The 25,390-nt window shown below is 40.9% G+C and overlaps 6 protein-coding genes across 12 annotated transcripts; 5 read left to right on the top strand and 1 right to left on the bottom strand.

Moving 5' to 3' along the window:
- Positions 1-108: 108 nt before the first annotated feature.
- On the top strand, positions 109-4,144 carry LOC6580641 (protein lifeguard 1). 4 transcript variants are annotated; one of them, XM_015164336.3, is made up of 5 exons: positions 109-213; positions 685-739; positions 2,426-2,751; positions 2,820-3,068; positions 3,132-4,144. In XM_015164336.3, the coding sequence occupies exons 2-5, from the start codon at positions 733-735 to the stop codon at positions 3,489-3,491; spliced, it is 942 nt and encodes a 313-aa protein (XP_015019822.1). In that variant the 5' UTR covers positions 109-213; positions 685-732; the 3' UTR covers positions 3,492-4,144. The 4 variants fall into 4 exon arrangements, with proteins under 4 accessions (XP_015019822.1, XP_002006463.1, XP_043867260.1 ...); XM_002006427.4 differs by lacking the exon at positions 685-739 and adding an exon at positions 794-931 and having other exon boundaries at positions 111-213; XM_044011325.1 differs by having other exon boundaries at positions 141-197.
- A 199-nt stretch (positions 4,145-4,343) lies between these two features.
- On the top strand, positions 4,344-6,222 carry LOC6580642 (protein lifeguard 1). Of its 2 annotated transcripts, none has more exons than XM_002006428.4 (4): positions 4,344-4,579; positions 5,261-5,367; positions 5,425-5,526; positions 5,588-6,222. In XM_002006428.4, exons 1-4 carry the CDS (start codon positions 4,561-4,563, stop codon positions 6,092-6,094), a joined length of 735 nt encoding a protein of 244 aa, XP_002006464.1. In that variant the 5' UTR covers positions 4,344-4,560; the 3' UTR covers positions 6,095-6,222. The 2 variants fall into 2 exon arrangements, with proteins under 2 accessions (XP_002006464.1, XP_015019823.1); XM_015164337.2 differs by lacking the exon at positions 4,344-4,579 and adding an exon at positions 5,065-5,179.
- A 39-nt stretch (positions 6,223-6,261) lies between these two features.
- On the top strand, positions 6,262-9,733 carry LOC6580643 (beta-alanine transporter). Its single transcript, XM_002006429.4, has 6 exons — positions 6,262-6,652; positions 6,711-6,873; positions 7,992-8,138; positions 8,187-8,531; positions 8,589-9,299; positions 9,358-9,733. The coding sequence occupies exons 1-6, from the start codon at positions 6,540-6,542 to the stop codon at positions 9,688-9,690; spliced, it is 1,812 nt and encodes a 603-aa protein (XP_002006465.1). The 5' UTR covers positions 6,262-6,539; the 3' UTR covers positions 9,691-9,733.
- Positions 9,734-11,660: 1,927 nt separating this feature from the next.
- LOC6580644 lies at positions 11,661-15,077 on the top strand. Of its 3 annotated transcripts, none has more exons than XM_002006430.4 (3): positions 11,661-11,917; positions 12,602-12,897; positions 14,509-15,077. In XM_002006430.4, exon 3 carries the CDS (start codon positions 14,778-14,780, stop codon positions 14,913-14,915), a length of 138 nt encoding a protein of 45 aa, XP_002006466.2. In that variant the 5' UTR covers positions 11,661-11,917; positions 12,602-12,897; positions 14,509-14,777; the 3' UTR covers positions 14,916-15,077. The 3 variants fall into 3 exon arrangements, with proteins under 3 accessions (XP_002006466.2, XP_043867157.1, XP_043867158.1); XM_044011222.1 differs by having other exon boundaries at positions 11,663-11,917; positions 14,509-14,774; XM_044011223.1 differs by lacking the exons at positions 11,661-11,917; positions 12,602-12,897 and adding an exon at positions 14,365-14,444.
- Positions 15,078-16,387: 1,310 nt separating this feature from the next.
- Positions 16,388-21,930, top strand: LOC6580645 (dynein intermediate chain 2, ciliary). The gene is made up of 6 exons (XM_002006431.4): positions 16,388-16,613; positions 19,112-19,765; positions 19,831-20,251; positions 20,313-20,390; positions 20,788-21,601; positions 21,668-21,930. Exons 1-6 carry the CDS (start codon positions 16,578-16,580, stop codon positions 21,849-21,851), a joined length of 2,187 nt encoding a protein of 728 aa, XP_002006467.2. The 5' UTR covers positions 16,388-16,577; the 3' UTR covers positions 21,852-21,930.
- On the bottom strand, positions 21,914-24,928 carry LOC6580646 (fukutin-related protein). The gene is made up of 4 exons (XM_002006432.4): positions 24,384-24,928; positions 23,860-24,313; positions 23,680-23,796; positions 21,914-23,116 (listed from the first exon to the last, which is right to left on the bottom strand). Exons 1-4 carry the CDS (start codon positions 24,668-24,670, stop codon positions 22,253-22,255), a joined length of 1,722 nt encoding a protein of 573 aa, XP_002006468.1. The 5' UTR covers positions 24,671-24,928; the 3' UTR covers positions 21,914-22,252.
- Between the last annotated feature and the right edge of the window lie 462 nt (positions 24,929-25,390).

Here is a 25,390-nt window from a genome sequence, read left to right on the forward strand (position 1 = left end):
TACCGTCGAATTTTTATTCGTAAACAGAGCGTTGTTTTTCCAGCTATTGTGCGGTCACCGTACCCAGCTCAATAAAACTTATCGATGCTCTAGTTAATGTTACTGTATCGATATTTCATTCATCACTGAATAGCAGATTTTCCAGAAGAAACACAGTTGAGGCGAAGTTTGCTTTATTTGTTTATAGAGCAATTTGTGTGCGTATTTCACAAGGTATATTTCGGTGTTTTCATCTATTTATAGAACATACATATTTGTTTGATAAACAAAGACAAGACAGGTGTTTGTAGTGTTTTTGGTTGTTCCCCAATTTCGTTCGCGCAGTGGGCTGCCGAGTGAGTCACCAACCAATATATAACATTTAAATTACGCTAAATAGAGGAACTAAAAAAAGAAAACTTCTAGAATAAGTGCATTGGTTCCAGTGGGGTTTTAACTGGTGATTCAAAACTGCATTGTTCTACACACGCTCTTGCATACGCATGTACATATGTATGTGTGAGTATACTCGTACATAAAGGAAATTTGTATATGCGTATGACTGTGTGAACATCTGCAGCAAGTTCACACGTCATATTTACGTGTTTTTAGGCAGCACAAGCGGAACTGGTTATTAAAAGAAGTGAATTAATTAAACATAATTAAATGTGGCAATTCCATTACGATATTAATCCTCTTTTGCAGGTAAACGATTATCTCTAATAGTAAATATCGAGCGACACCAATAACGAAATGCAAGGTGAGTGTTTTTATATGCAGACTAAACTAACGGTTTCTTGGGTCTACTTTGCAGAGAATACTCGTATATAGTGACCCTTTGTCTATAGCTATCTGTAGGAGCGGATCGTTCAGTTCAGTTGAGCTCAGACAGCGACATAAACAATATCAACAATGTCGTGGCAAAGCGTTCCACAATATCCTCAATATCAAGGTTTAATTTATTTTGCCTTTTTTTTTTTTTGGTTTTTGTAAAACAAATTTGTTGGCTAATTCATATGGTTTTGCTTTCTGTTTCGTACCACCCCTACGCATGCTTCTGTCGAGTCTCTCTGTTCTTGCATATTACATTTAAGTCTTGCCACCCATTTAAGTTAGTTTTATTGGTTAATTCAGCGACGCCTTGGTTCGATGGTTTCTTATCTTATCACAGAGTTTATAAATGAAAGACATACAAATAATTCATAACTCAGGAAAGCTGTAAACAAGTATCATTTACCATTCATATCTTCACAGAGTAGATAAACTGTAAATGAAATATTGAAATCATCTAATTGCATAATACATACAATATTTTCACTTGAAATATTTTATATCTCATTCGGCCCCATACGTCAAAGGAAAAACAGCTTAAGATAAGAAATAATATTCTTAAGTTTCTTATCTATCCGCCAGTAAAAGACTTTTAAGATTGAAAAACTAATTTAAAATAACTTACTAATGACTGTACTTTTTACATAATGAAATCTTGAAGCAACCAACATACCTATGATACGTATACATATCAACATACGTATCAGGTTGAATAATATATATTTATATATAAGAAAATATAAATATGTACAGTCGACTCTCGTTGTTTCAAACCTGTGACATTTCGAACCTCTCATGAATTTAAAGTTATCATGAGTCCCCTACAAAATCTCTTTATATTTCGAATTATGGCCATATATGGACATAAAATGGTTATGCACTCAATAATTCGAACTAAAAAATCATTGCTTATACGCGGTAATTCGTACTCATATGGTCAAACCCTCGACAATTCAAGTTTGCGAAGTTTCTAGGTGCGTTAGTAAGAACTTTGAACTTGAATTTTAGGTTTATGCGTGTTACGCATAAAACATAGGCACATAACTTGCAAAGATTTTATCTACAAAACGAAACTGATGAAACAGCATATCATATACTTTTTCTCCAGTTTCGAAGCAAACCCGTATAAATGAGTTCATTTCAAAGAATTATTATTATTATTATCATGTTATTATTGAACATACATTATGAATATGTAAAATGTCAGCAGTAAGAAAAATCCCTTGATAATTGATAGTTCGATGTTTTATTCATTTTCTCTCCAACATTTCAAGCATTCGATAATTCGTAATCTTTTAAGAGTCCCTCCAGTTTCGAAATATCGAGAGACGACTGTATTTATTCTTTGTATTTCATATTCATGATGCTGATTAAAGCTGATTCCAAGAATGCATTTTTCTTATTTATCAATTAATTATTCATTATTTTTATGCATAGGCTGTTGAATGAAATATCTCATTAGGAACTGACGTCATCTATTAGATGTTTTTACGATTGTTTTGTTCATAAATGCGTGGAGTTAAAATTTTAGAATATTTAATTTTTATAGAGCTCAAAATAGCATGAGCAAATAAGCTAATTGAAATGAGATGAATAATTGAGTCCCCATTCACAGATCCGAATCAGCAGTACAACTATGGCGGGTATCCACCACAAGGTGGCTACGGCGGGGGCTACCCACCGCAAGGGCCGCCACAAGGCGGCTATCCGCCCTACGGCCAGGGAGGCGCGCAACCGTATCCGCAAGGACCCTACGGCCAGGGACCTTACGGTCAGGGCCCACCGCCTGGCGGCTATGCTCCACAGCCGGGCTTCATACAACCACCACCTGCAACGGGCTATGGGGCCTACGATGATCCCGAGGGTCAGCCCAAAAACTTCTCATTTGACGACCAGAGCATCCGACGTGGCTTTATACGCAAGGTTTACATTATTCTAATGGTACGTAGTCTAGTTTATCTCCATTTCATTTCAATTTGGTTTAAATTTGTTTTGTATTTGTATTGCAGGGTCAGCTTTTGGTAACCTTTGGAGCAGTAGCCCTGTTTGTCTTTCACAGTGGCACCAGGATGTTTGTCGCCAGGAATCAATGGCTTTTCTGGGTGGCTCTGGCTGTGTTGATTGTGACGATGTTGTGCATGGCTTGCTGCGAGAGTGTTCGTCGCCAGACCCCGACCAACTTCATATTCTTGGGAATATTTACGGTGGCTCAATCATTTCTCTTGGGCGTATCGGCCAGTCGCTATGGACCGACTGAGGTATGAACTGTCCCTCCTATGTCTGTTCAACTCCCATTTAACGTTCATTGATCTCGCTTGCAGGTGCTTATGGCTGTCGGCATAACGGCTGCTGTTTGTCTGGCCCTCACGCTCTTTGCCATGCAAACCAAGGTGGACTTCACCATGATGGGCGGCATATTGCTGGCCTGCATGGTGGTCTTCATGATATTTGGCATCGTGGCCATATTCTTCAAGGGCAAAATCATAACGCTTGTATACGCCTCCTTTGGCGCGCTACTCTTCTCAATCTATCTGATATACGACACTCAGCTGATGATGGGTGGCGATCATAAGTACTCGATTAGCCCCGAGGAATACATATTTGCCGCGCTGAATCTCTACTTGGATGTGGTCAACATTTTCATATACATTCTAACCATTATTGGAGCATCGCGGGACTAGAAGGCGTTACGGAATTAAACTTCTATTTGGCATACTTGAATTTTATGTTAACAGGCAATATAGGCAATTAGCTTATTAATGTTGCCCTAACAATCAGATATATTTTCAATAACCGCGTAATCTCATAATCAAGTCACAGAAACGAAAGCGAAAGCGTTTCAAAATGAATATTTCAATATGTTTGGTTGCTAAAAACAGTATGTAATTTGTTGCCAACTTTCCTTATAGATTGTATTAATTTTAAGGTGAAATGGATAATTAATTCTTTTATTGTTGTTGTTATGTTAAGAGAAATGCACATTTGCTTATGTCGTTTCAGTTTCCTTAAATTATTAGCTTCAAAAAACTTATTTAAACATACCTGAAATCGATTAAAACGCTCCAAACCAAAAAAAGAAAGAAAAATGCAAATACCGCATATAAACAATAAATAGTCTTAAACATTTAATAGTTGTTATATATACGTGTATTACTTATATATACATATATATGCAGCGTCGCTTGCAGTTGTTAATCATTATATGAAGAGGAAACTAAAACCAAAAGAAAATTACCCAAAAATTAATTCAATCCAAAACCTCCCGCAAGTATTCTGTAACGACTCTGTGGTAAAGTCAACAATAAAGTGTATCTATTTATTTATTAAAAAAGAAGCAACGAGAAAAACAAGGGTTATCGTCTATGCTGTATGTATGTATATCAACTGTGAGCTCTATGACGGCGCTTTGTGCGACTCTTGTAGGTCTTCCCCACACAGCGCGCTGGGGCGTGGCCGGCAATGCACCGGGGACCAGGCCGAAAGTAAATGCAACAGTTAAGGTGACAGCAGTTCATAGTCAGCGCTCTATTAGTCAACTTTGTCTGGTTGCTTGTGTCGACCCGGCCCGACACTATCTGACTATCTGTACTATTTAGGTTGTTTTCTTATCTGGCGATAAGTGTGCGAGTAAAGCAAATAAATTTTTAGGAGCTTGCGCTACCCAACATAGTTGCTTAGTTATATTCGGAAGCTAACGGCAGTGAGAGTGTGAATCGGCGAAGAACATCTATATCGGGTACATACCATAAAATGTATCACTACCAGCAAGGCAAGTCAAATCAATTGCACAGAAAATTCGCGAGATAAGATAATCGGCAAAGCAAAAAAGTATTTTTACTCGAAACGGTTCAGCTGCAAAATGTGCATTTCACTCTCTCGCGCTCTCTCTCTCTTTCTCTCTATATATATACCTGGATTCATTCACATTACAAATATGTCCCACCTGGCGTTAAATAGTGCTCTATGTGCTGGTCCAAGTTGATTGTGTTATCAGAGATTTTGATAAGACTAGGGCCCAGTGGGTGATTCAGCGGGTCGGTTTACATAATATACCAATCGATTGGTATATATCAAAGAATACACAGGTGTGTCATATGCGAGATATGAGAGTGACGCGTTATCAGTGCACACCAATACCAAAGATGGGAAAAGGGTAACAAATTCATATACCCTCCATATATATATATATATATATAGTTTATTTACCATCTGGCTTGTTATCTGCATCTGTGAGTGTGTTTGTAGCTAATCTGTCAGTCCAACTGGCGTATGACCAAGCGAATTGGGGCTCAGGTAATATACATTAGTCGAAAGAACCAGACGCGCTCCACAGGAAATTCAGCCATGGGCGATACACACTTTCAATACGGTTCGATTTTGGATTGATTTGACCTTTTGATCTTGCTACAAGCTCAAACATCTTCCTGTCTCTCTCTCTCCCTTTGCACAGGTGACAACAATGGCGTCTACGGTGATCCGGAGGCGGACAAAAGTTTTGCATTCGATGACCAAACCATACGCAAGGGCTTCATACGCAAGGTCTATATGATATTAATGGTAAGCATCAGTCCGCTCCAAAGATCACCGTTTAATGATCCCTTCATCATATTCCAGGTGCAACTGCTGATCACGTTTGGCTTTGTGAGCATTTTCACCTTCTCGTCAGCTGCACAGGGCTGGGTAGAACGCAATCCCGCGCTCCTTTGGATAGCACTGGTGGGTCACGAATTTAGAGCAGGGTTGAAGGATTCGCATTGATTGATATCTCCTCCCACAGGCAGTGCTAATTGTCACCATGATCAGCATGGCCTGCTGCGAGAGCGTGCGCCGCAAGACGCCGCTCAACTTCATCTTCCTGTTTCTGTTCACGCTGGCCGAGTCCTTTCTGCTGGGCATGATTGCCGGCCAGTACAAGGCCGAGGAGGTGCTCATGGCCGTGGGCATTACGGCGGCGGTCAGCCTGGGACTGACGATCTTTGCGCTGCAGACGAAATACGATTTCACCATGTGCGGCGGCGTGCTGGTCGCCTGCCTGGTGGTGTTCATCATCTTCGGCATCGTTGCCATCTTCGTACCGGGCCAGATCATTGGACTGGTCTATGCGTCGCTGGGCGCGCTGCTGTTCTCCGTGTATCTGGTGTACGACACGCAGCTGATGCTGGGCGGCAATCACAAGTATGCGATCAGCCCCGAGGAGTACATCTTTGCCGCGCTCAATCTCTATCTGGACATCATCAACATCTTCATGTACATTCTGACCATCATTGGGCTGGCGCGCAACTAGGCCGGACTAGGCTAGGCTAGGCTAGTCGTTGCTTCATCTAGACTTATTTATTATTTTTTATTACCCCAACTGAGATTACGTGTCGCGGGATCGTTCAAGAAATATATTTACAGCTGACTTTATGCATACCTATTTGCTATTTGCTATTTGCTATTTGCGATTTGCTAGTTGTTATTTGCTGTGGTTTTTTGCGACTGCCTGGCCAATTTGTGGTGTTCGGGCCGGTGGTTGGCCGTGCTGCGACCCTGTCTCACGCAGCGGTGTCCAATTAATTAAAACACACGAAAGGCCGTAATGTAATTATGTTCAATTGAGATTGGGAGCCGCGTGGCGGAACTGCAGCCCCTTTGGATTAGCGCTGGCCACAAATCTGTCCACTCGATCAGTTGTGCGCGCATTCAAATCGTGTGTAGATCAGCAGATCAGCAGATCATCATCGGGTGCCATGGATTTCGATGAAGTACTTAAGGAAGTGGGCGCCTTCGGGCTCTATCAGAAGATCATCATATGCTCGGTGCTGCTGCCGGCGGCGCTGCCCTGCGCCTTTCACGCCTACAGGTGGGCCACAGGTGCTAGCTGCTGATCCCCTGATCGATGCACTCTAATGGCTGTGCAGTCAGTTGTTTATTGCAGCCACGCCCAAGCATTGGTGCCGCATACCCGAACTGGAGCCCTGGACCCAGGACTACCTGCAGCTGGTCAAGAATTTAAGTATTCCCCGGGACAAGCATGGAGCCTACGCTGAGTGCAGCATGTTCGTGCGCAACTACAGTGAAATAGTGCGTGTTTTTAATAATTAACATATGAGTATATACATACACACACACACGTACATACATATAGACATCTATTAGCATTAATCATACTGCTGTCATAAACATTTCGCGTATCAAGAAATTTCTAGAGTCGAAATGCAGAGCAGAGCAATAATTATTACATATCAGTTAAGTGAAGAAGCGTCTATTTCTAGTTGAGAGTGTCTTATATGTATATCATATAATGCGGAATACGAGTATTCCGTCAAGAACTCAGTCGAATGATAATATAATATATTATCTTCAATTTGCAATGGCATATGCCACTTCATAAATTCAAGCTAAAATGCTCAATGAACTGTCGTATAGACTTTATAGGCTTTGGTATAGCTAATTGGCTATGTGTAAATTATTTATAATATACACTTTTATTATTTATCTGTTTGTTTATTTTATTTATTCACTATATTTTTTTATTTTAAATTTAAATTTGTTTTATTTTCGTCATATATTTGATTTTTTTCTTCTACTTTATTTAATGTATTTTTTTTTTTTATTTATTCATTGTATTTATTTTATATTTTTATTTATTTTTGGTATTTATTATATTTATTTATCGTATTTTTAAAATTATTAATATTTTTATTTAGTAGTTTTTTTTTATTATTTTACCAAATACATCACTCGTACTTCTTTTACTATTTTTTCAATACCTATGTATTAAATAAAATTAAATGAAGAATAATAATAAACGAAAAATAAAATTGTATTCTTAGTTTGTACTATGCACAATATATAAATATGAATTGAATGATTAATTAAATAAAAAAAAAATTAACTTAACTAATTAATATAAAAATATAAATTAAATAATTAATTAAATTCAATTGAAATAATTTAGTTAAAATTAACAAATTTTTCGTTATCATTTAAAGCAGTTATACTACTGTTGTCATTTACTGTGCTACAACTGTCATATGTATGCCACAAACCTAAAGCAGTGCTGAATATGCTGAGAGCAAGCAGTGCAGAAGCAATTAGTTTCACCAGAAAAGAATTGTTATACCAACGTTAACAAACATTTAAAATGTACAATATACAGTTACCATTTAATATATATTCTGTCTCTCTCTCTCCTAAAGGTGCGCTATCTAGAGTACCGCACGCCATACGAACTGCAGAGGGAACAGTCGTCTCGGCTGCTGAAGGTAGACCAGGAGTCCATTGTGGCCTGTCAGCATGGCTGGCACTACGACAGATCCATGTATCCCAGCACAGTGGTGCAAGAGGTAAGATTCGATTCCACCATAAACTGATTCTACATATATTCCTTGCAGTGGAATCTGGTCTGTAGCAGTAGCTACTATGTCACCCTGGCACTGGTGCTCTTTGGCCTGGGCGGCTTGATTGGCAACTATGTGTTTGGCTATTTGGTAGATCTGTGGGGTCGGCGTCCCTCCTTTTACGCCTATCTGCTACTCGAGATAGTGGCGTGTGCTGCCAGCGCCTTTGCCTGGAACTACTACTCCTGGCTGGGTCTGCGCTTCGTCGTGGGGCTCACTGTGCCCGCCATCTTGGCCAGCCCCTACGTGCTGGCCATCGAGCTGGTGGGTCCGGATCGGCGCGTCTTCTGCACAATCGTCTCCAACATTGCCTACTCCCTGGGACTGGTGCTGCTTTCAGTAAGTGGAATTGATTTGATATATAGGGAAATGATGTGAATTGTGTATTTAATTCAGGGCGTGGTCTACTTGGTGCGCGACTGGCGCTATCTGACTCTGGCCGTATCGCTGCCGTTACTGATGCTCTTCTCCTGCTTCTTTGTGCTGCCCGAGTCGCCACGATGGCTCATCGCCGTGGGTCAGACGAAGCGGGCCGTGCGCATCCTCAAGGTCATGGCGCGTGTCAACGGCGTTCACGTGTCCCGGGACTTTGTGGAGCGGATGCAGCAGCGCCTGGTCCGCACACAGCCAGCAGAGACGACGCACTACGGCATCTTGGATCTGTTCCGGGGCACGAACATGCGGCGCAAGACTCTAATTGTGACCCTGATCTGGTTCGCCAACACCAGCGTCTATGTGGGTCTCAGCTACTATGCCCCGGCGCTGGGTGGCGACGAGATCTGGAATTTCTTTCTGGCTGGCGCAGTGGAGCTGCCTACGTACCTGCTGCTGTGGCCGGGCTTGAGTTACTTTGGGCGCCGCTGGATTCTCTTCATTTCGATGCTAGTTGGAGGCGTGGCCTGTGTGGCCACCGTGCTCTACCAGCAGCAGGCGGAGGTGATGCTGCTGCTCTACTGCATTGGCAAGATGGGCATCTCGTCGGCATTTGTCGTGCTGCCGCTGCTCGCCTCCGAGCTATATCCGACCGTGGTGCGTGGCCTGGGCATGAGCTTCAGCTCGGTGGTGGCCATGACGGGTCCCATATTCATTCCGATAATCAACCACATGGTGAGATCTTAGGGTACTCATAGTTATTCCTCCCAAAATGACTTCCATCTGCTTGCAGGGCCAGCAGATGTTGGTGCTGCCGCTGATTGTGATGGGCGCCTTGTTGATTGTCGGCGGCTTTGCCAGTCTCTTCCTACCTGAGACGCGTGGTAGGAACCTGCCCCAGACTCTGGAGGAGGGAGAGGCGGTGCCACTTAGCTTTCTGCTTTGCTGTTGTGTGGAATCGCAAACGCCAAGCCGCAGCCAGATCCACAACAGAGCCCTGGCCAGAAGCAGGAGCAGGATGATGGCCGAAGAGGCGGCAACGGTCTATCACAGAGTTGGCATCGGAGCTCCGGCAACCTGTAAAATCGTTTGCAGCATTTGTAAAAAAGAAATGCGAACATTGTAATGTAATAAATAAATAGCAAACCAATTGTTTATGGCATACATTAGAGTTGATTATTATTTATAGTTTAAATGTTTAATAGATTTAATTTATAAGTAGTTCTTTCATATTTCTCCTGAAAGAATGCTTTTAAATTTGTTCACTAGATTTTATTTTTATATTTATTTTTTTAAATAAATTTAGTTTATTTTTTTTCTTTTTTTTTATTGCAGCTTCTCACTAGATTGTTTGAAAATTTCTTGTTCAGCTGAAAAGTATGCAACTATTTTTATAATTATTATCAAATTCTTTTTCGTTGCCAAACCTATAATAAATATATAATAAATACCTATATAGATAGTATATGCACATATGTGTGTATCTATATATTAGGAAGTTGGTTAACTGCTTTGAAGGGCATTTCAAAGTCGGAAATTATTTGAGTTGAGAAACTTAGTTTTGGGTTGAATTAGGTTCAAGTTTTTAGCTTGAAGTGCTCAGGTATATGTATGTATATAGCATAGGTGATCACGTACATAAATATGCATGTACATATGTATATGCCTGTCTCAGAAATAATATACACACATATATGCTTATATATGTACATATGTATGTATGTACGTACCATACACAGCACAGTCAATATTCGAAAATAAACTCACAAATGTATACGTATATATGTATGTATGTACACACAATATACATATACACACAGATGTATCTACGCATAAGTGAAAAGGCACTTCAAAGGTACCCAATAGTCAATAGCACTCAAATGAGATCAGAGCAAACAGTTGAGATACACTTGAAACAGCTTTATTTTATAGCTATTTACACACAACACACAGTCCATTTGCATAGTTACACAAAATTATTCGCATCAATTATTTATTTCTATGCATATTGATAAACGTTCATCAACGTAGAGATTTGCGCGTGTGTATGCGAGAGTTCGTCTGAGAAAATGTGTGTAAAGTACAAAGTCCAAGCAATCTACGATTAGCTGCAGCCATTTGTGTCATACAAAAGCATTCGGCTTATCAACGACACGCGGAACGCCGGACCACAATAAATAGAAGAGGCTAGAAAGACACTTGCAGTACGGAAGTTGGGGGCAAAATACAAAGGTTGGTTGTCTGACAGGTATACAGGTATACTATATGGTTATATATACATATGTAAATATATCTGATTATTGTATTTACAAAGAATTGCAATGCCTATATGCATATAGTTTATATTGTATATTTTAACAAAAGCGAGCATATTTAAATGTAGCTATGCACAGGGCCTGCTTTACTTGTTATACTGTATAACAATATTCGATTGCAGCAGTTGCTAAACCAACGGCATTTCTTTATAAGCTGTGTAACACTTTTACCATATGTATACATGTATGTATATGTATACGCATGCATGTGTGTGCTTAACTGCCATTGAGTGTACCTTCGTTATTTTGTTGTTCTCAAAATAAACTCTTTACTGCAAATATAAACATTTAACTTAATGAGTTTCCCATTAAAAACTGTTGCAGTTATACATGTGCATGTGATTTTATGGAACTGTAAATAGAGTAAGTGTTTACATACATACATACATACATATATATGTGTAAAAGTGAGAAGCAATGATCAAAACAAACAAGAAAAACTGCCTCGACCAGGGTAGATATACGAAAGGCAGTGAAAACAAAACCAACTGCAGCAACAACAACTACGCGGCCAGATGTCGACAGCAAAGCCAAAGAAATCCATGTGCAGTAAGACATAATGTAATCGCTGTGACGGTATACTCTCACACGTATGTACATAAGTAGTACATACACATGCGAAAAAATTCATGTACATATGTATGTGAACATGCATATTCAATGTTGTGTTTGTGACGCCTTCGCAATTGATTAAAACTACGTAGCTACGTAGCACCCGGCATCGGCATCGGCTGCGACATCGACATCGGCTTCGGCATCGGCCATCGGCCATCAGGCAGAGTGTCGCTTCGTTGGAGAGTTCAGTGCGATCGCAGACATTGTGCAAGACGGTTCACAGAGATAGCCGAACGCTAAACACTAAAAGCTAAACCTGGAACGCTGAACGCTGGAATTGGAAGTCAAATTTGAATTGGAAGTGCGCGACTAGCCGAAGGAATTGTGTCAGACCAATTTGAAAGCATTGCGGAGGGCGTTATACCCCGCCACCAGCTGAGCCAGTCGACGCGCAAATAGCTGAGCGAATTACAACAGCTTGAGGTAGGTCGCGCGTCTAGCGTATAGTGGCCCAGTAACAGAATGCCCTCTTCAAGGCTGCATGGGGCTATCAGCTGTGGCAGAAGTAGCGCCATTGGGCCTCGTCCTAGGACCTGCTTATCGTGCCACGTTGTTCAGTTTTGTTCGTTTTATTAATAACAAATCAAATTGCTGTTCAATGCGACGCGTGCTCGCTGCTCACAGTGGCTTATCAGTGGTGCGAACTGAACTGTTATGAACTTGTTGAGTGCCCAAGTGCTAATTGATAATATGTATGTACCGCGTTAATCTTGATAAAAATTAACTATACGAAATCTAAGACGCAATTATCAAAATTATACTAATTCAAAATACTCTCGTTGCATTTCTAAATTGTATAATTTTGTTTGACAAGATAAAAACAGCATTTAATAAATGTATCATTTTACGATCATTAAAAGCCCGTACCTGTTACGGAATGTTCCCGAAAACTCCCTCAAAAAAATTGAAATAAATGAAATGAAATCGTACGATTATCAGCATTATCACAAAAAATAAAATAAAAAGCAAATAGCCCATTTAGAAACGAACAGAAAACAACAATTTTTTATGTATTTAAAAATGTTTTTTATGTGCCTTCATATTTGACTTGACGACCAAAGAAAAAACTCGTATTCATAAAAAACAACACATCTGATATATTTTTAGCTTTATCAATTTGTTTTCGTCTTGGAGGCTCGACATATCTACACACTCGCTGTCTCTACCCACTTTTCGTATCACATATTAATTGGAACGACCATGGATAGCGTCAAGTCGTTTTTTGTCAATCCCAACAAAGAAAACAATCTTAACAATCAGCAAAATGGCGTCTTAAGTCGGTGGGCAACCTGGAATGGCAATATGCAGGCACATTCGGATCCGGGCTCTGTGAACCAAGCTAGGAGAGACACGAATCGCGGCGATGCTAAACGCAAGGACAGTGATAGTTATTTCTACATAATGTAAGTACAAATCGAATAATATCTGTTTTATATAGAACATCATATAAATAATTGGCAAGGGTTCTATATTTATTTATTATACTAGCCGTGGGAATTGCAAATTTAAGAATAATTTGAATTACTTGTATAAAAATCAAATCTATTTGTCTAAATTTTATTAAAATCGAAAAAACGTAAAAATGAAATCTGGTATGCAGAAATGAAATTTTAATTTTGCTTGAATGTAAAAATGAATAAACTGGAAAGTCTAAGAAATTACAGAATTTAAGGGAGTACTATAGAATATAATGAATTTAATTTTGAGTTCATAATTTTGACTATTCTTCTTGTTCAAAAATAAAATACTGAATAATGAAACAAATTTAGTAAAGGCACTAATTAGTTCTATCTATTCATGTCTAGATTGAGAAAAATCGGTATTAAATTTTTTTAGTAACTTCTGCAATGCCAAATGAAACATTGTTGATATTTACTTCCCCATTATATACGCAATATATAATGAAAATAATATTGGGAATTGTTGGAAATTTAAAAGCAAATATCAAGCCATAGAATTGGTTTAAGCTTATGCCAGTGGATATACGAAAGAATAATAATAATAATATAAATTTAATCTAAATCAGATATAATCAAAATAATACTGGGTAATGTTAGAAGAGCTATCAGAGGCAAAGATACAAACGTAATCAGAATAAGTCCTATAGATTGTGGAAATAAATTTATAAGTACATTTATAAAATATAAATATCAGGTATAATAAAAATAACACTAACATAATAATGAAAGGTGGCAATAGATTAGGTACAACCTATCTTGACTTGTTTCAATCAGCACTGAAGACTGTCAACACACTTGACTCATAAATTTCTTTCCGATTCCTTTATCAGAGCTATATATGTACAAATTGCACTGCAATCATAATTTTGGCTATGGAAGTTCAAATTTTTGTGAGCAGTGTATAAAATTTTTGCGAATATTATTTAACATTTAAATTGATTCTCAAACGCACTCCAGTTAGTACTCAGTACGTAAACCAGTTTTACGAACGAATCACTGTCACTGCCTTGAAAAATACCAGTATCTCGTTTATAAAACCAACTTTCGTCACAAACAATTCCAATTCAGAAGCAAAACAAAAGCTTTGAATGTTAGAGCTTAATGTCTAAACAGAGAGGCAGAGATTTGTGTAGAAATAGAGAGATAGAGACAGAGAGAGAGAGGAAAACTCGCTTTGGGGGATTACGTTGTTCTGATTTCCAATTCAGTCACGAATTAACAGCGGCAAGCCTCAGTTGGGCATGTTTTTTTCTGGTCGCTAAAATTATTATAAGGCTGGAAGCTGTGAAATATCCGAAAATAACCCCAGCTGATCTGAAGTCAAGTATAAAGTGCGTGATTCAGCAGCGCAGTGAAACAGTTTCAACTGGCCAACGGGCAGGATTGGTAGCAGCGCGTAAGCTCCGATATGGAACTAACCATGATTCATTCAGCTTAGAATAGTTTCATCTCTATTACTCTTCATATCATCATTGCCCGGAGTTGACCCCGTACTCTATATATAATTCCATTCCTTATATGATTCATAACTAATGATCTTTATTTTGCTTTCAGGTGGCGGGCTTAAAGACGATATTCCAGCAGCAAGCGAAGCCATATTACAATAGGATATTTAGTCTAAAGTTACCTGGAGCGGTTTTTGATTTCATCTAAAATTAGAAACATCGGCGCTGTGACAGACGTGTTTTGCCCTGTTGCACAATCTCCATAACCGATGTTTAGTGATATTAGCTATTTATTTGTAATTCGTAATTCGTTATTTCGTAATCTGTAATTATATTTGATAATTGTCTGATCGAGACTGGCCTCTCTCTAACCTATATATGGATGCGTTAACTGTTATTGGCTTGATATATTGGCTGATCTGCATGTTCTTATTTGGGCCGATGATGTTCTTTGTCTGCGTTTACTTACCTGAAGTGCCAGTGCGATATGTGAAGAGCTTGAGGCAGCAAACCTAGGTCTTATACACCTAACTTAATTGTCAAATATAAATATACACACATATACATATATGTATGCAGTACATAGAATATATACATTGCGCATATTTTATATATTATACTGATATTGATACTACTGATGTACTCGTATAGACACAATAAAATTATATTCATGTGGAATATTCAGGCCTTTCAATCTCGTCTACAAGGTTTCAGCTCTTCGATCTAGTCGAGGCATCGCCCATTGGCCTTGAAGCCAGACATTAAAAATGTATTCATACGTTCGCAGTGAGACTTGAGAGTGCATTGCACTCTAGAGCTCACTTTGTATACGCATTCTATGGGCACTACGGATAAATACTCATGGTACTGTTCAAGTGTTTTAGGAATGAGTGTGTAAGGTGAGTAGCTGAGTGCAGTCTTATAGTCTGTTATTATGAGCAATTGTGATTGTACTTTTGCTTTGGTTATAGGAAATCATGCCGTGAGTTTAAGTTCATGAACTACTACATATATAGCTATTTAAACTATATTTTTACATTGATAAATCAACTTTACGGTTTAAGTATAGTTATATGTATATACTTTAGATGCTTCAGTATAGAAATTACTGTAGTAATACTATTATTTGTAAGACTATACAAAAATATTTTTAAAATAGTGGATTGCAATTCGGCAGTTCTTTCCTTAGTCCATTCCAAGATTCATTCCTTTTTCTCCACATCCGTCAGTTCTTTAGTACAAACTTTTATTACTGTAACGAACCTTATAGCTATCATCATTACCATTAGCCCTATGAATTCCCATTTGAAAGGTGATAAGAGATTGACTACATTTTAATCATTTTTAAATATCAATGCAATATATATGTATAGAATATAGTTTTATACGTTTCTTTATTCAGAGAGGTTTTATATTGAGCAAAAAATGATATTTCGCAATTCTGCGAAAACTTAATAATCAGCATTGCTGAGTAATTTTTCATTAACAAAGCTTATCAAGAGATCAGTAGAATTCATATTATATGAACAGATTTAGAAATTAATCAGATGGACATTACATAAAACGCAATATTTTATGTGTATATATATGTATATATTTTCTTTATTTACAGTAAACATATTAAATAAAAATTCACAGCAATTTTTCTGGTCATTTGTGATAATGCGAAGCCAGAGTTTTCCTTAGATGAAAGATTTGTAGGGTTTCATTGAGAGTTTTACTAGCCTACCAAGGTTTTACAAATATGTATATAATTTTCTATATATACACACACGAATCCTTCAATTACGCTAATGTCCCTCCGATACTTCTAATTGTTCATTGTGAATGAGGTAGATGTCACTAAAGCCACCTTGCTCAGTACCAGGTCGTTGACAGTCGCGATATCTGGGCGGTTGGCAAATCAATATGCAAATGGCAGCCGGTGCGTGGGAGCTCGGGATTTCTATAGTAACTCGAATAAACAAGGCAAGGAATGAAAGGCAAAGCAAGCGTCGAATTCCATTGTTCTATTTCACAATTACGTAAAGTTTAGACTGTGAAAAACATAAATTGGTTCAGTTAATGTCAGGAAAAGGTTTACAGGCTTCACTGTGGGTACAACAAAACAGCAAAACGAACAAAGTAAGACACGTTTAGTTAAGGAACTTGGTTCACGGATAAGGATACGGCCACAACATGCAAAGCGCAAAGGCCAAGGAGAACAAGAAGAAGGTGAGCAATTACTCTAATATTATAATTTGACAGCAAGAATCCACACAATGCAGAGAATTTTGGGTAGAGCACTTGCACAATTCCACAATTCCACAATTTCACAATTCTGAGCAGCGAGCTCTGAGCACATGCGAACACTTTGGGAGCTGTCAACGGTGTGATAGCGCTTTGGGTAGATGGCGCATTCTCGGTCGTCCTTCGTTACATGATTCTATTTTCGTATTTAAAAATTTGCGATTACTTTTTAATAAGTTGGCTGGAACGTAGCTGAGCGAAAGTTATTGGCGCTCTGATGGAACTTTGTCACGAAACATAATTTGCAATGTGCCCAAGGCGGCGCAGCTCGACCAGGACAGAGCTGGGGGATGAGCAGCAGCATGTGCTGGGCTGTGCTGGACTGGGCTGTCGTGTGCGTGCTCACAAAAGAGATGGCGCTGCCAGCTTTCAGACAGAGGGTAGATCACAAAAACTAAATACAACTTTATTCAGACTATATATAAAAATGTTGCGGAGCCTTGGCCAATTGAGTGTCGATGGTAATCAACGTCACCTACCAGCTCCAAACGCAATAAAAGAGTCAATAAATCAGACATGGATATGACTTGGCCCATAAAAGTAAATAGGCAACTCCAAGCGACGCCTCTGGGCATTGCCGTAATAGGTCGCAACTCATAGTCGCTTATTTGTATATAACTATTTACGCGCCCTACCGGAAATGTCAGCACCCTCTCGACTCCAAGCGCATCCTTTGCCCATGACGTGCCGTCGACGTCAGCGACGGAAGTTTTTTGAAACTTTCGCGAACGTCATCAGAATGGGCCCGCTGACAGTGCCTACCTCGAGCTGGTCCTAGGCCCCTAGGCTCAGTCGTGTTGCGCTCTTCAAGAGGTTCAGGCCTCCTGCTTGAAACATTTCACAGTGCTCTCCATCAAATAAAACAGATTTCCGAGATGTGGAAGTTAGCGAATAAAGCCATGGCGGTATATGAGTACTTCCAATCGTAGAATATCTGTAACTGCAACTGTAACTATAACTGTATCTGCAACTCTCTAGCTATATCTGTAACTGTACCCATATCTGTATCTGTATCTCTATCTGCAACTGAGCAGCTTACTACTAGATCTAACGCAAGTTGCTTCAGTAGTACGTGTGTGTGTGTGTATGAGTGTCTGAGCAACAAGCCACAAACAAATATGTAAATACAATCTTAGAATCGAATTCCTGATATATATGTATATATAGTTCAACAACCGCAGCTCTGTATATACAAATCTAGATTTTATTTTCGCCAATTCAATTGTATGTAGATCTAGTCATTCAGTCAAGTCTACTGTATATAAGTGCATATCATCTATGAGTAGCTAACCCCAGCTGTCTGCCCCCGCTCTCTGTTCCGCACTCGAAACATTAACCCTTAGCTTGTACAGTCGCAAAAAAGTAAAGAGAAATATGTCAGACATCGATGTCGCGCAGGATGAGGCTGGTGCCTGTGGCCCTAGCACGGACGAGCTGACTGTGGCGGAGCAACAGCTACTCGAGGAGGTAACTGCAACTGTCACCCACCCACCCAGCACCGCCCATTTGAGAGAGCGACAAGTGCCTAGCATTCGGTCTACCGAACAAAGATACCCTTTCCTAATACTAGTTAGCCAAGCAACCTTAATACTAATAATAGACACTTGATAGATAGCCTTTATTTATACCACATATTATATAGATGTATAGAATACCGTTATTCAACTTGCTATGTAGTCAATATATGCCTACTTTATATATAAGTTTTGGGTATAGTTTTGTCTGCAGTAGTCGGCTAACTCTCCGACTTAATGTTGAATATTAAGATATTTAAAAAGATACTGTAAGATATTACAATTTTATCTAATTGTGTTACCGTTTCTGTATTACAGATATGCTTCCCAAACCAAAAGTTTTTACATTTTTTAGTTCAATCCATATTCCTATTCCTGGAATATACTAATGTTTCCTAAGCCAATAATTTTAATTCTTTAAAGATAACTTTTATTGATAACTCTTATAAGATAACTCTCGATATTCCTCTTTCTGCAATCTACAAATTTATTTTACATTCCATTAAGTGCTATTAAATGCAAACCGATATTATTTGATTAGTAATGAACGTTAAAGACAGTTCCATATAATATTGTACTTTTCTTGGGCTTAGACTTTTGGAAAGGGTAAATTTCAGATACTTGTGAATATGCATGCTGTGGGCCATTATACTTGACTCGTTCTCACTTATCACATAGCTCCAAATCTGTGCACACTTTTGTTCGAGCAATTGATGTTTGATTTGCCCTATAGTATCCTAGCACCGTAATGGTCTATCCAGATGGAAGGTAAGTCTTTGACCGGTTTGTTCTGCTCCCAGATGCGCACTATCAAAATTATTAGCACACAATCCACAATCGACTCCACTGCCTGCCCAAATATGAATCTAATAACCCACTATATATGTATTATTCGAAATCAAAATACAGAATAGGCAATCCAAGGCCAAGGGGGAAGGTGGCGGTGGCGATGCAGATGATTTCGATGCTTGGATGAAATCACGCCAATTGGTCAAGCCAGATGATCAATTGGACCTGACAGACGCTGAGCTGGCCGAGGAGGTGACCAAGGTGTTGACACCCACCAATACGAATGTGCTGCGCAATTTGGTAGTGTACAACTTCAAATTGGGTGAATTTGTGCTGGCACCGATACCAGGCAATACTGTGACCCTGATCAGTTTTCCGGGCAATTCGCTGCACGTGGACTCGGAGGAGGCGCGCTTCCAGGTGGAGGAATGTGAGGAAATCGGCTATCCTTTGCCCATGCCGAACTATGCCGTGGTGGAGCAGCGTGAGACTGTGATGGAGGGCGAGGAAGAAGGCGAAGGCGAGGACGATGAAAAAGACGACGCCGGTGCCAAGCCAGCAGCCGATGCTGGCGAAGAAGAAGAGGCCGAAGAGGAGGAGGATGAGGAGGGCAAAACTGAGGGTGAGCAGGCCACGGAGGGCGAGGCGGCCGGCGAAGACGACGAGCAAACTGGAGCACGGCCAGTAGTACCCGCTTCTGGCAAAAAGAAGAAGCTCATCAATCAGTTCAACTACTGTGAGCGAGCCACGCTCACCTATGTCAATCCGAGGCGTGTAAGTAGCGAGCAGCACTCATAACCCATCTACTCGCCTCATCTCAATCTCTGAATCTTCCATAGAATGTGGACACCCAGACCATTCCGCCGCCTCGTTCGCAATTTGGCGCCAATGTGCTGCAGTGGAACATCTACGACAGCTACAACGAGGACTATGCGGAGCAGCAAAAGGCCGGCGCCGCGGCTGCCCGCCGTCCCACGGCCAAGCAGAACTTCAAGAAGAAAACCGCCTACGCGGAGCAGCTGAATCGCAAGTATATGCGATGCTGGCAGATACTCGAGCGCATGATAAACCAGAACATCTTCGATGACATCAGCAACGACTATCGCTACTGGGAGGATCCGGCCGATGAGTATCGCGACGGCGAGGGCAACCTGCTGCCGCTGTGGAAATTTCAATACGAGAAGACCAAGAAGATGAATGTCACCGAGCTCACCTTCAATCCAAGCTATTACGATCTCTTCGCCGTTTGCTATGGCTCACGTGAGTCGCCGATGATTCGATATTATTTGAAGTATGAATATAGCCTAATTCTCTCTTGCAGATGATTTCCTAAAGCAACATAATGAGGGCTATCTGTGCCTGTTTACCGTCAAGAACCCAGCCTATCCAGATTACATAAGTGAGTAGGTCTAGGCATATAAGTTATTAATATTTTATTATCCCTACTTCTTTCTCACTCTCTTTCTCTCTCTATCTCATTTTCTATCTCATTCGGTCTATCACACTCTCTGTCTCTCTCTCTATCTACCTCTCTCTATCACGATCTGTATATCATTCGCTCTATCACACTCTATGTCTCTCTCCCCATCTCTCTTTATATTTCTCTATCTATCTCCCTCTATCTCGTTCTCTATCTCACTCCCTTCTTTTATCTCTGTCTGTCTCTCTCTTTCTCCTTCTATATCTCTCTCTCTGTCTGCCTCTTTCTTTTTCTCTTTCTCTATCTCTCTGTCTCCCTCTCAATCTATCTCTCTCTCTCTCTATCTCTATATCTCCTCTTCCGTTCCTCACTCTAGTTCAAACTGACTGCGGTGTCATGTGCTGTGACATCCATCCGAGTTACCCCTTCCTCGTGGTGCTTGGCCTCTACGACGGCAACGTGTGCGTCTACGATCTACGCGATGGCTGCAAGGCGCCGATGTATGTGTCCAGGGGCGTCAAGTGTAAGCACGCGGAGTGCGTGTGGCAAATCAAGTGGGGTCCGGACATGGCCGATGGCGAAATCAACTTCTATTCGGTGTCCTCCGATGGTTGTGTGTTCAGCTGGATTCTCATGCAGAATAAGCTGTGGGTGACCACCATAATTACGCTCTACATCGAGAACGACATCGCGGATGGGCCAGATGGCACAAAGGTACTGCTCAGGACCGGCGGCTCCTGCGTTCAGTTCCATCCGACAAATACGACCGTCTTTCTCGTCGGCACCGAGATCGGCTTGATCTACAAGTGCAGCACGCTGTTTAGCTCCAAGTATCTGATGACCTATGATGCGCACAATATGTCCGTCTATCGCATCGACTACAACCGCTTCGATTCGAACATATTTGTGTCCTGCAGCGGGGATTGGCGCGTCAAGGTGTGGGAGGATATGCGGCCCGATCCGCTCTTCATCTTTGACCTCGGCTCCGCCGTGGGCGATGTCAAGTGGGCACCGTATTCCAGCACCGTATTCGCGGCTGTTACCACCGAGGGCAAGGTGCATGTTTTCGATCTGAACGTGAATAAGTACCAGCCCATATGCGTTCAGGCGGTAGTGCCGAAGAGAAAGAATAAACTCACTCGCCTGGCCTTCAACGAGAAGCTGCCCTTCATCATTGTGGGCGACGAGAAGTAAGTATGAGCTGTGAGAGAGTGCTCTACCTGGCTTACATACTCCTTTCCTTTTTCGCTTTCCAGGGGCGTTACCACCTCGCTCAAGCTCTCACCGAATCTCCGCCTCATGGTCAAGCCGCCGAAGAAGCAGCTCTATCTCGATCAGCTTACACTGCAAAATGCCAAACTGGAAAAGCTGTTATCCTTAGTGCGAGAATTGCCGGAAGGTGCTCAAGCACCCGATGCCGCTACCACTGTGAACACCTAGAGCTAATGGAGCCTACTTGTATTTGTGTGATAGTGTATTATATTTTGATTAGTTAACATATATTGAATTGGTACGAATAGTACAGAGTTCTTTATTGTATAGACTGGTAGTTCCGAGAACTTTGGCTTTAGAAATTTACATGCTCACTCACTAACTTAGCTTTACCTATATGTATATATATATATATATAGACATCGACGTGAACTAGCTATAAACACAGAGAGAAAAGTATAGAGAAAGGAACACATAACCTCAATTTTACAAATACCTTAAAATAACGCTCTCATATATCGTACATGTACAGGAAGTGTGCATATAGTAGAAAGTTTTTCAACTTTTACAAAAATTCAACTGATGCTAAAAACTGAATGCAATTTCTGCTAAGGTAAAAGATTATCTATCTACTCCTCCTCGGGGGCCACATTATCAGATTTGACCTTGATGTTCTTGCCCTCGAGATATTCCAAGACATTGTTGGGGCACATGATGCTTTTGCCCAGAAAGAGCACCGTCGACATGGGATGCAAGTAGTCGGAGGCGAAGGTGGTCGCCTTCCAGCCGAAGAAGCCGCTCGCTCGCACCTCATTCCCACTGATCTCGTAGGGCAGCAGATTGACGCCCACCTGGTTGACCTTGGAGAACTGCACGCGGAAGTAGTGCCCGTCCGTCGCCTTGATCCAGTAGAAGCCCTCATTGTCCACATGTGGCTTGCTCTGCGACTTCTTCATGGCGTTCGAGCGCTCCAGGTCCTGGACATTGAAGCTGATGTCAATGTCGTAGGCATCCGGCGACAGCTGATTCGTCTCGATGGCGCTCTTGAGCGCGTAGTTGTCCAGCCAGTAGCGTATGCCCACATTCTCGAACTCCTCGAGCACGTGGTTGAAGGTGGTCTTTAGCTTGTCCAGGCAACACGGCGGCGTGTGCTTGCCCAGATAGTAGTAGAACGGGCGACTGTTGTAGACGGTGCCAATGCACGACTTTGTCGTTCGCTCACAACCAAACAGATCGATGTCCGTGACGGCGGGCAGACTAAAGTTGGAGTACGAGAACTGTGCATCCAGCACCGGGCTGTGCGGTTGCCAGTTGCCTTCACGGGCCGCGGCCTTGCCGCCCAGTCGGTGGGTGCGCCTTACCAGGCGCTTGATCTGTAACTTTTTGTACATCTCACGAAACTGACGACGACGCAGCTCCAGGCGCCGCTGTTTGGTGTGGAACGAGGCAAACAGCTTGCGGCCCTCCAAAAAGGACTGAGGGAAAACACTCGTCTGTGGAAGAGGAGAAAATCTGATTAGAAATAAACATGATAAAGGATTAGAGCATTGAAGTCGGATATAAGAGAAACTATAACAAAATTCAGACAATTTAAATTTTATCCGTCTATTTGTTGAAAAAGAAAACAGTTATTCATGTGCAATACTTGGAGATCCGCATGATAGATATCTGAAAAGAGAATGTTTTAACACGATCCCAACACCTAGAGGCTCAACAGGTTAACCTATATACTACATATAACAGATTACGTTTTTCTTGCGCTAATACAGTAGAAGATATTTTATTCGATTTGTCAGGATGCCAACGAGCCTAATTTCCTTAAATATATCGCTGGAATAGCAGAAAATGTAATTTATTCCGGACAATAGATTTGGGGAAACATCTCATGACAAATACATATCTGATAATAATACAAGATATACCGATAGAAGATACCCATCGCTACGCCCTAAATGGCCTATGTATTCGGGGACTGATTGATTCTAAGCCAATACACCCCTTTCACCTTGTGAACGGGTATATAAAGCAATGTTGTAGGCAGATATATATAATTTACCGTTAGATTAGCAATCTTCGCCTGCACGTAGAGCATTTCCGGAAAGGGCAAGCCGAAAGGTTCCGGCATGGCGCCAAGTGTGGCCACATCGATGAGTATCGCATGCTTCTGCAAAAACTGGAAAGAGATCATAAATATATATACACATACATATGCATATATTAGCTATCAATCTCCTACCAAATCGCAATGCGTAGTATCATTGCGCGCCTCCAGTTCCATGGTCCAATTGGGCAAGTCCAGGTTGAGTTTCGCACAGCTGCTGTAGGTTTTCGAGTTGCCCGCAAATGGGATGAGCAGCAGGCGACGCACTTGCTCATCCGGCGCAACTGTGACACGCTGAGCCGGTGCTTTGCCTGACTTTGTGTTCATCTCTCGCAGGATTTTCTGCAGCAGATTCTTGCTGCTCAGCCGCACGCTGTCCGGCATCAGCAGAGCATATTTGGTGTGCACAGCCGCGAGGGGATTCAGTTGCTCACGCGTGCGACGCACGTCGAAGGCCAGACTCATGAAGTGCACCGTCTGCTCCTCGCCGCTGGTCAGATTGCGCTCAAAGCTGACCGGCGGATAGGCGTACTCGGCGGCACCCTCCTGCAGCACCAGAATGGGCATATTCGGCACGACATCCAATATGCTAAGAGAGAAAGAGAGAGAGAATCAAGAGTGAATATGGATAAGCTGTATCTAGTCTGAGCTCTACTCACCTCTCGATGCTGGGCCGCAGATCCTGCTCGAAATTGTAGTGCCCGTAGAAGACAATTGTTATGGACTTCCTTATGTGCTTGTTGGCATTGCGTGCCTTGTCCTTCGGCGAGATCTTCGGCCCGTGGGCCGCCTCGCTCTTTGGCTTTGTGTCGGTGGCTTCGCCCGTCAGAGCGCGGCTAATGCGCCGCCAGAGGAACGAGTTCCAGGTGTAATAGAAGAACACCAAGTTGACTATGATGAAGCCAATTAGCACCAGCTTCACGGAGCGCAATCTAAATATCTTCATGATGCTGTGAGTCCTGTGTCCAGTTTCCTGCGATAATTGTTTGATTGCCTGCCCAGCGGCTTAGCCTTGAGTATCTCTGAGCTCAACGCTTGCAGCTCTATTGGCCATTTATCATTGGAATCTCACAGGCGCGACTCGTATTCACTTTTAGTTTTTTGCAGTGGAAATACATTTTATTTAAGATTTTCTTGCATTTGTTTTTATTTCCGATTCCTTTTCAATTAGCTTTTCACGAATATTTTTCGTCTCACAAGCTTTTGGCATTCGAACAGCTGATTTCCTGGTGGAATAAAGCAGCTGGTTTGGCAATAAGCTAAAATGCCGTTAGGGATGTCCTGCGAAAGCTTTCGACAGAGCTTTTTCATAAATAACTAAGGATGTGCAACATACCCCTAATGCTCGCAGGCCATAAGAAACAAGCACATCAAAAAACTCCCTTATCTAACAAAAGCTACAGCATTATGGAAAAACTGATATCAACATGTTAATTTGTTAAAAAGAAACTAAAAATTAATTAAAACAAAAAATTAATAATATAATCAACAAATATTTTAAATTCAAATAAAATATGAACTACAAATTTGAGCTAAAAACCAATATATTCATTGGATTATAGAGAATGAATATAATAAATAATTATAAATTTGTATTCGTTTAAAAATATAGTGAACCAATATTTTTAATTTATTTATTATTTAATTTATAATTATTTATTATACT

This window comes from Drosophila mojavensis, unplaced genomic scaffold, assembly GCF_018153725.1.
Source record: "Drosophila mojavensis isolate 15081-1352.22 unplaced genomic scaffold, ASM1815372v1 contig_81, whole genome shotgun sequence".
NCBI lineage: Eukaryota > Metazoa > Arthropoda > Insecta > Diptera > Drosophilidae > Drosophila > Drosophila mojavensis.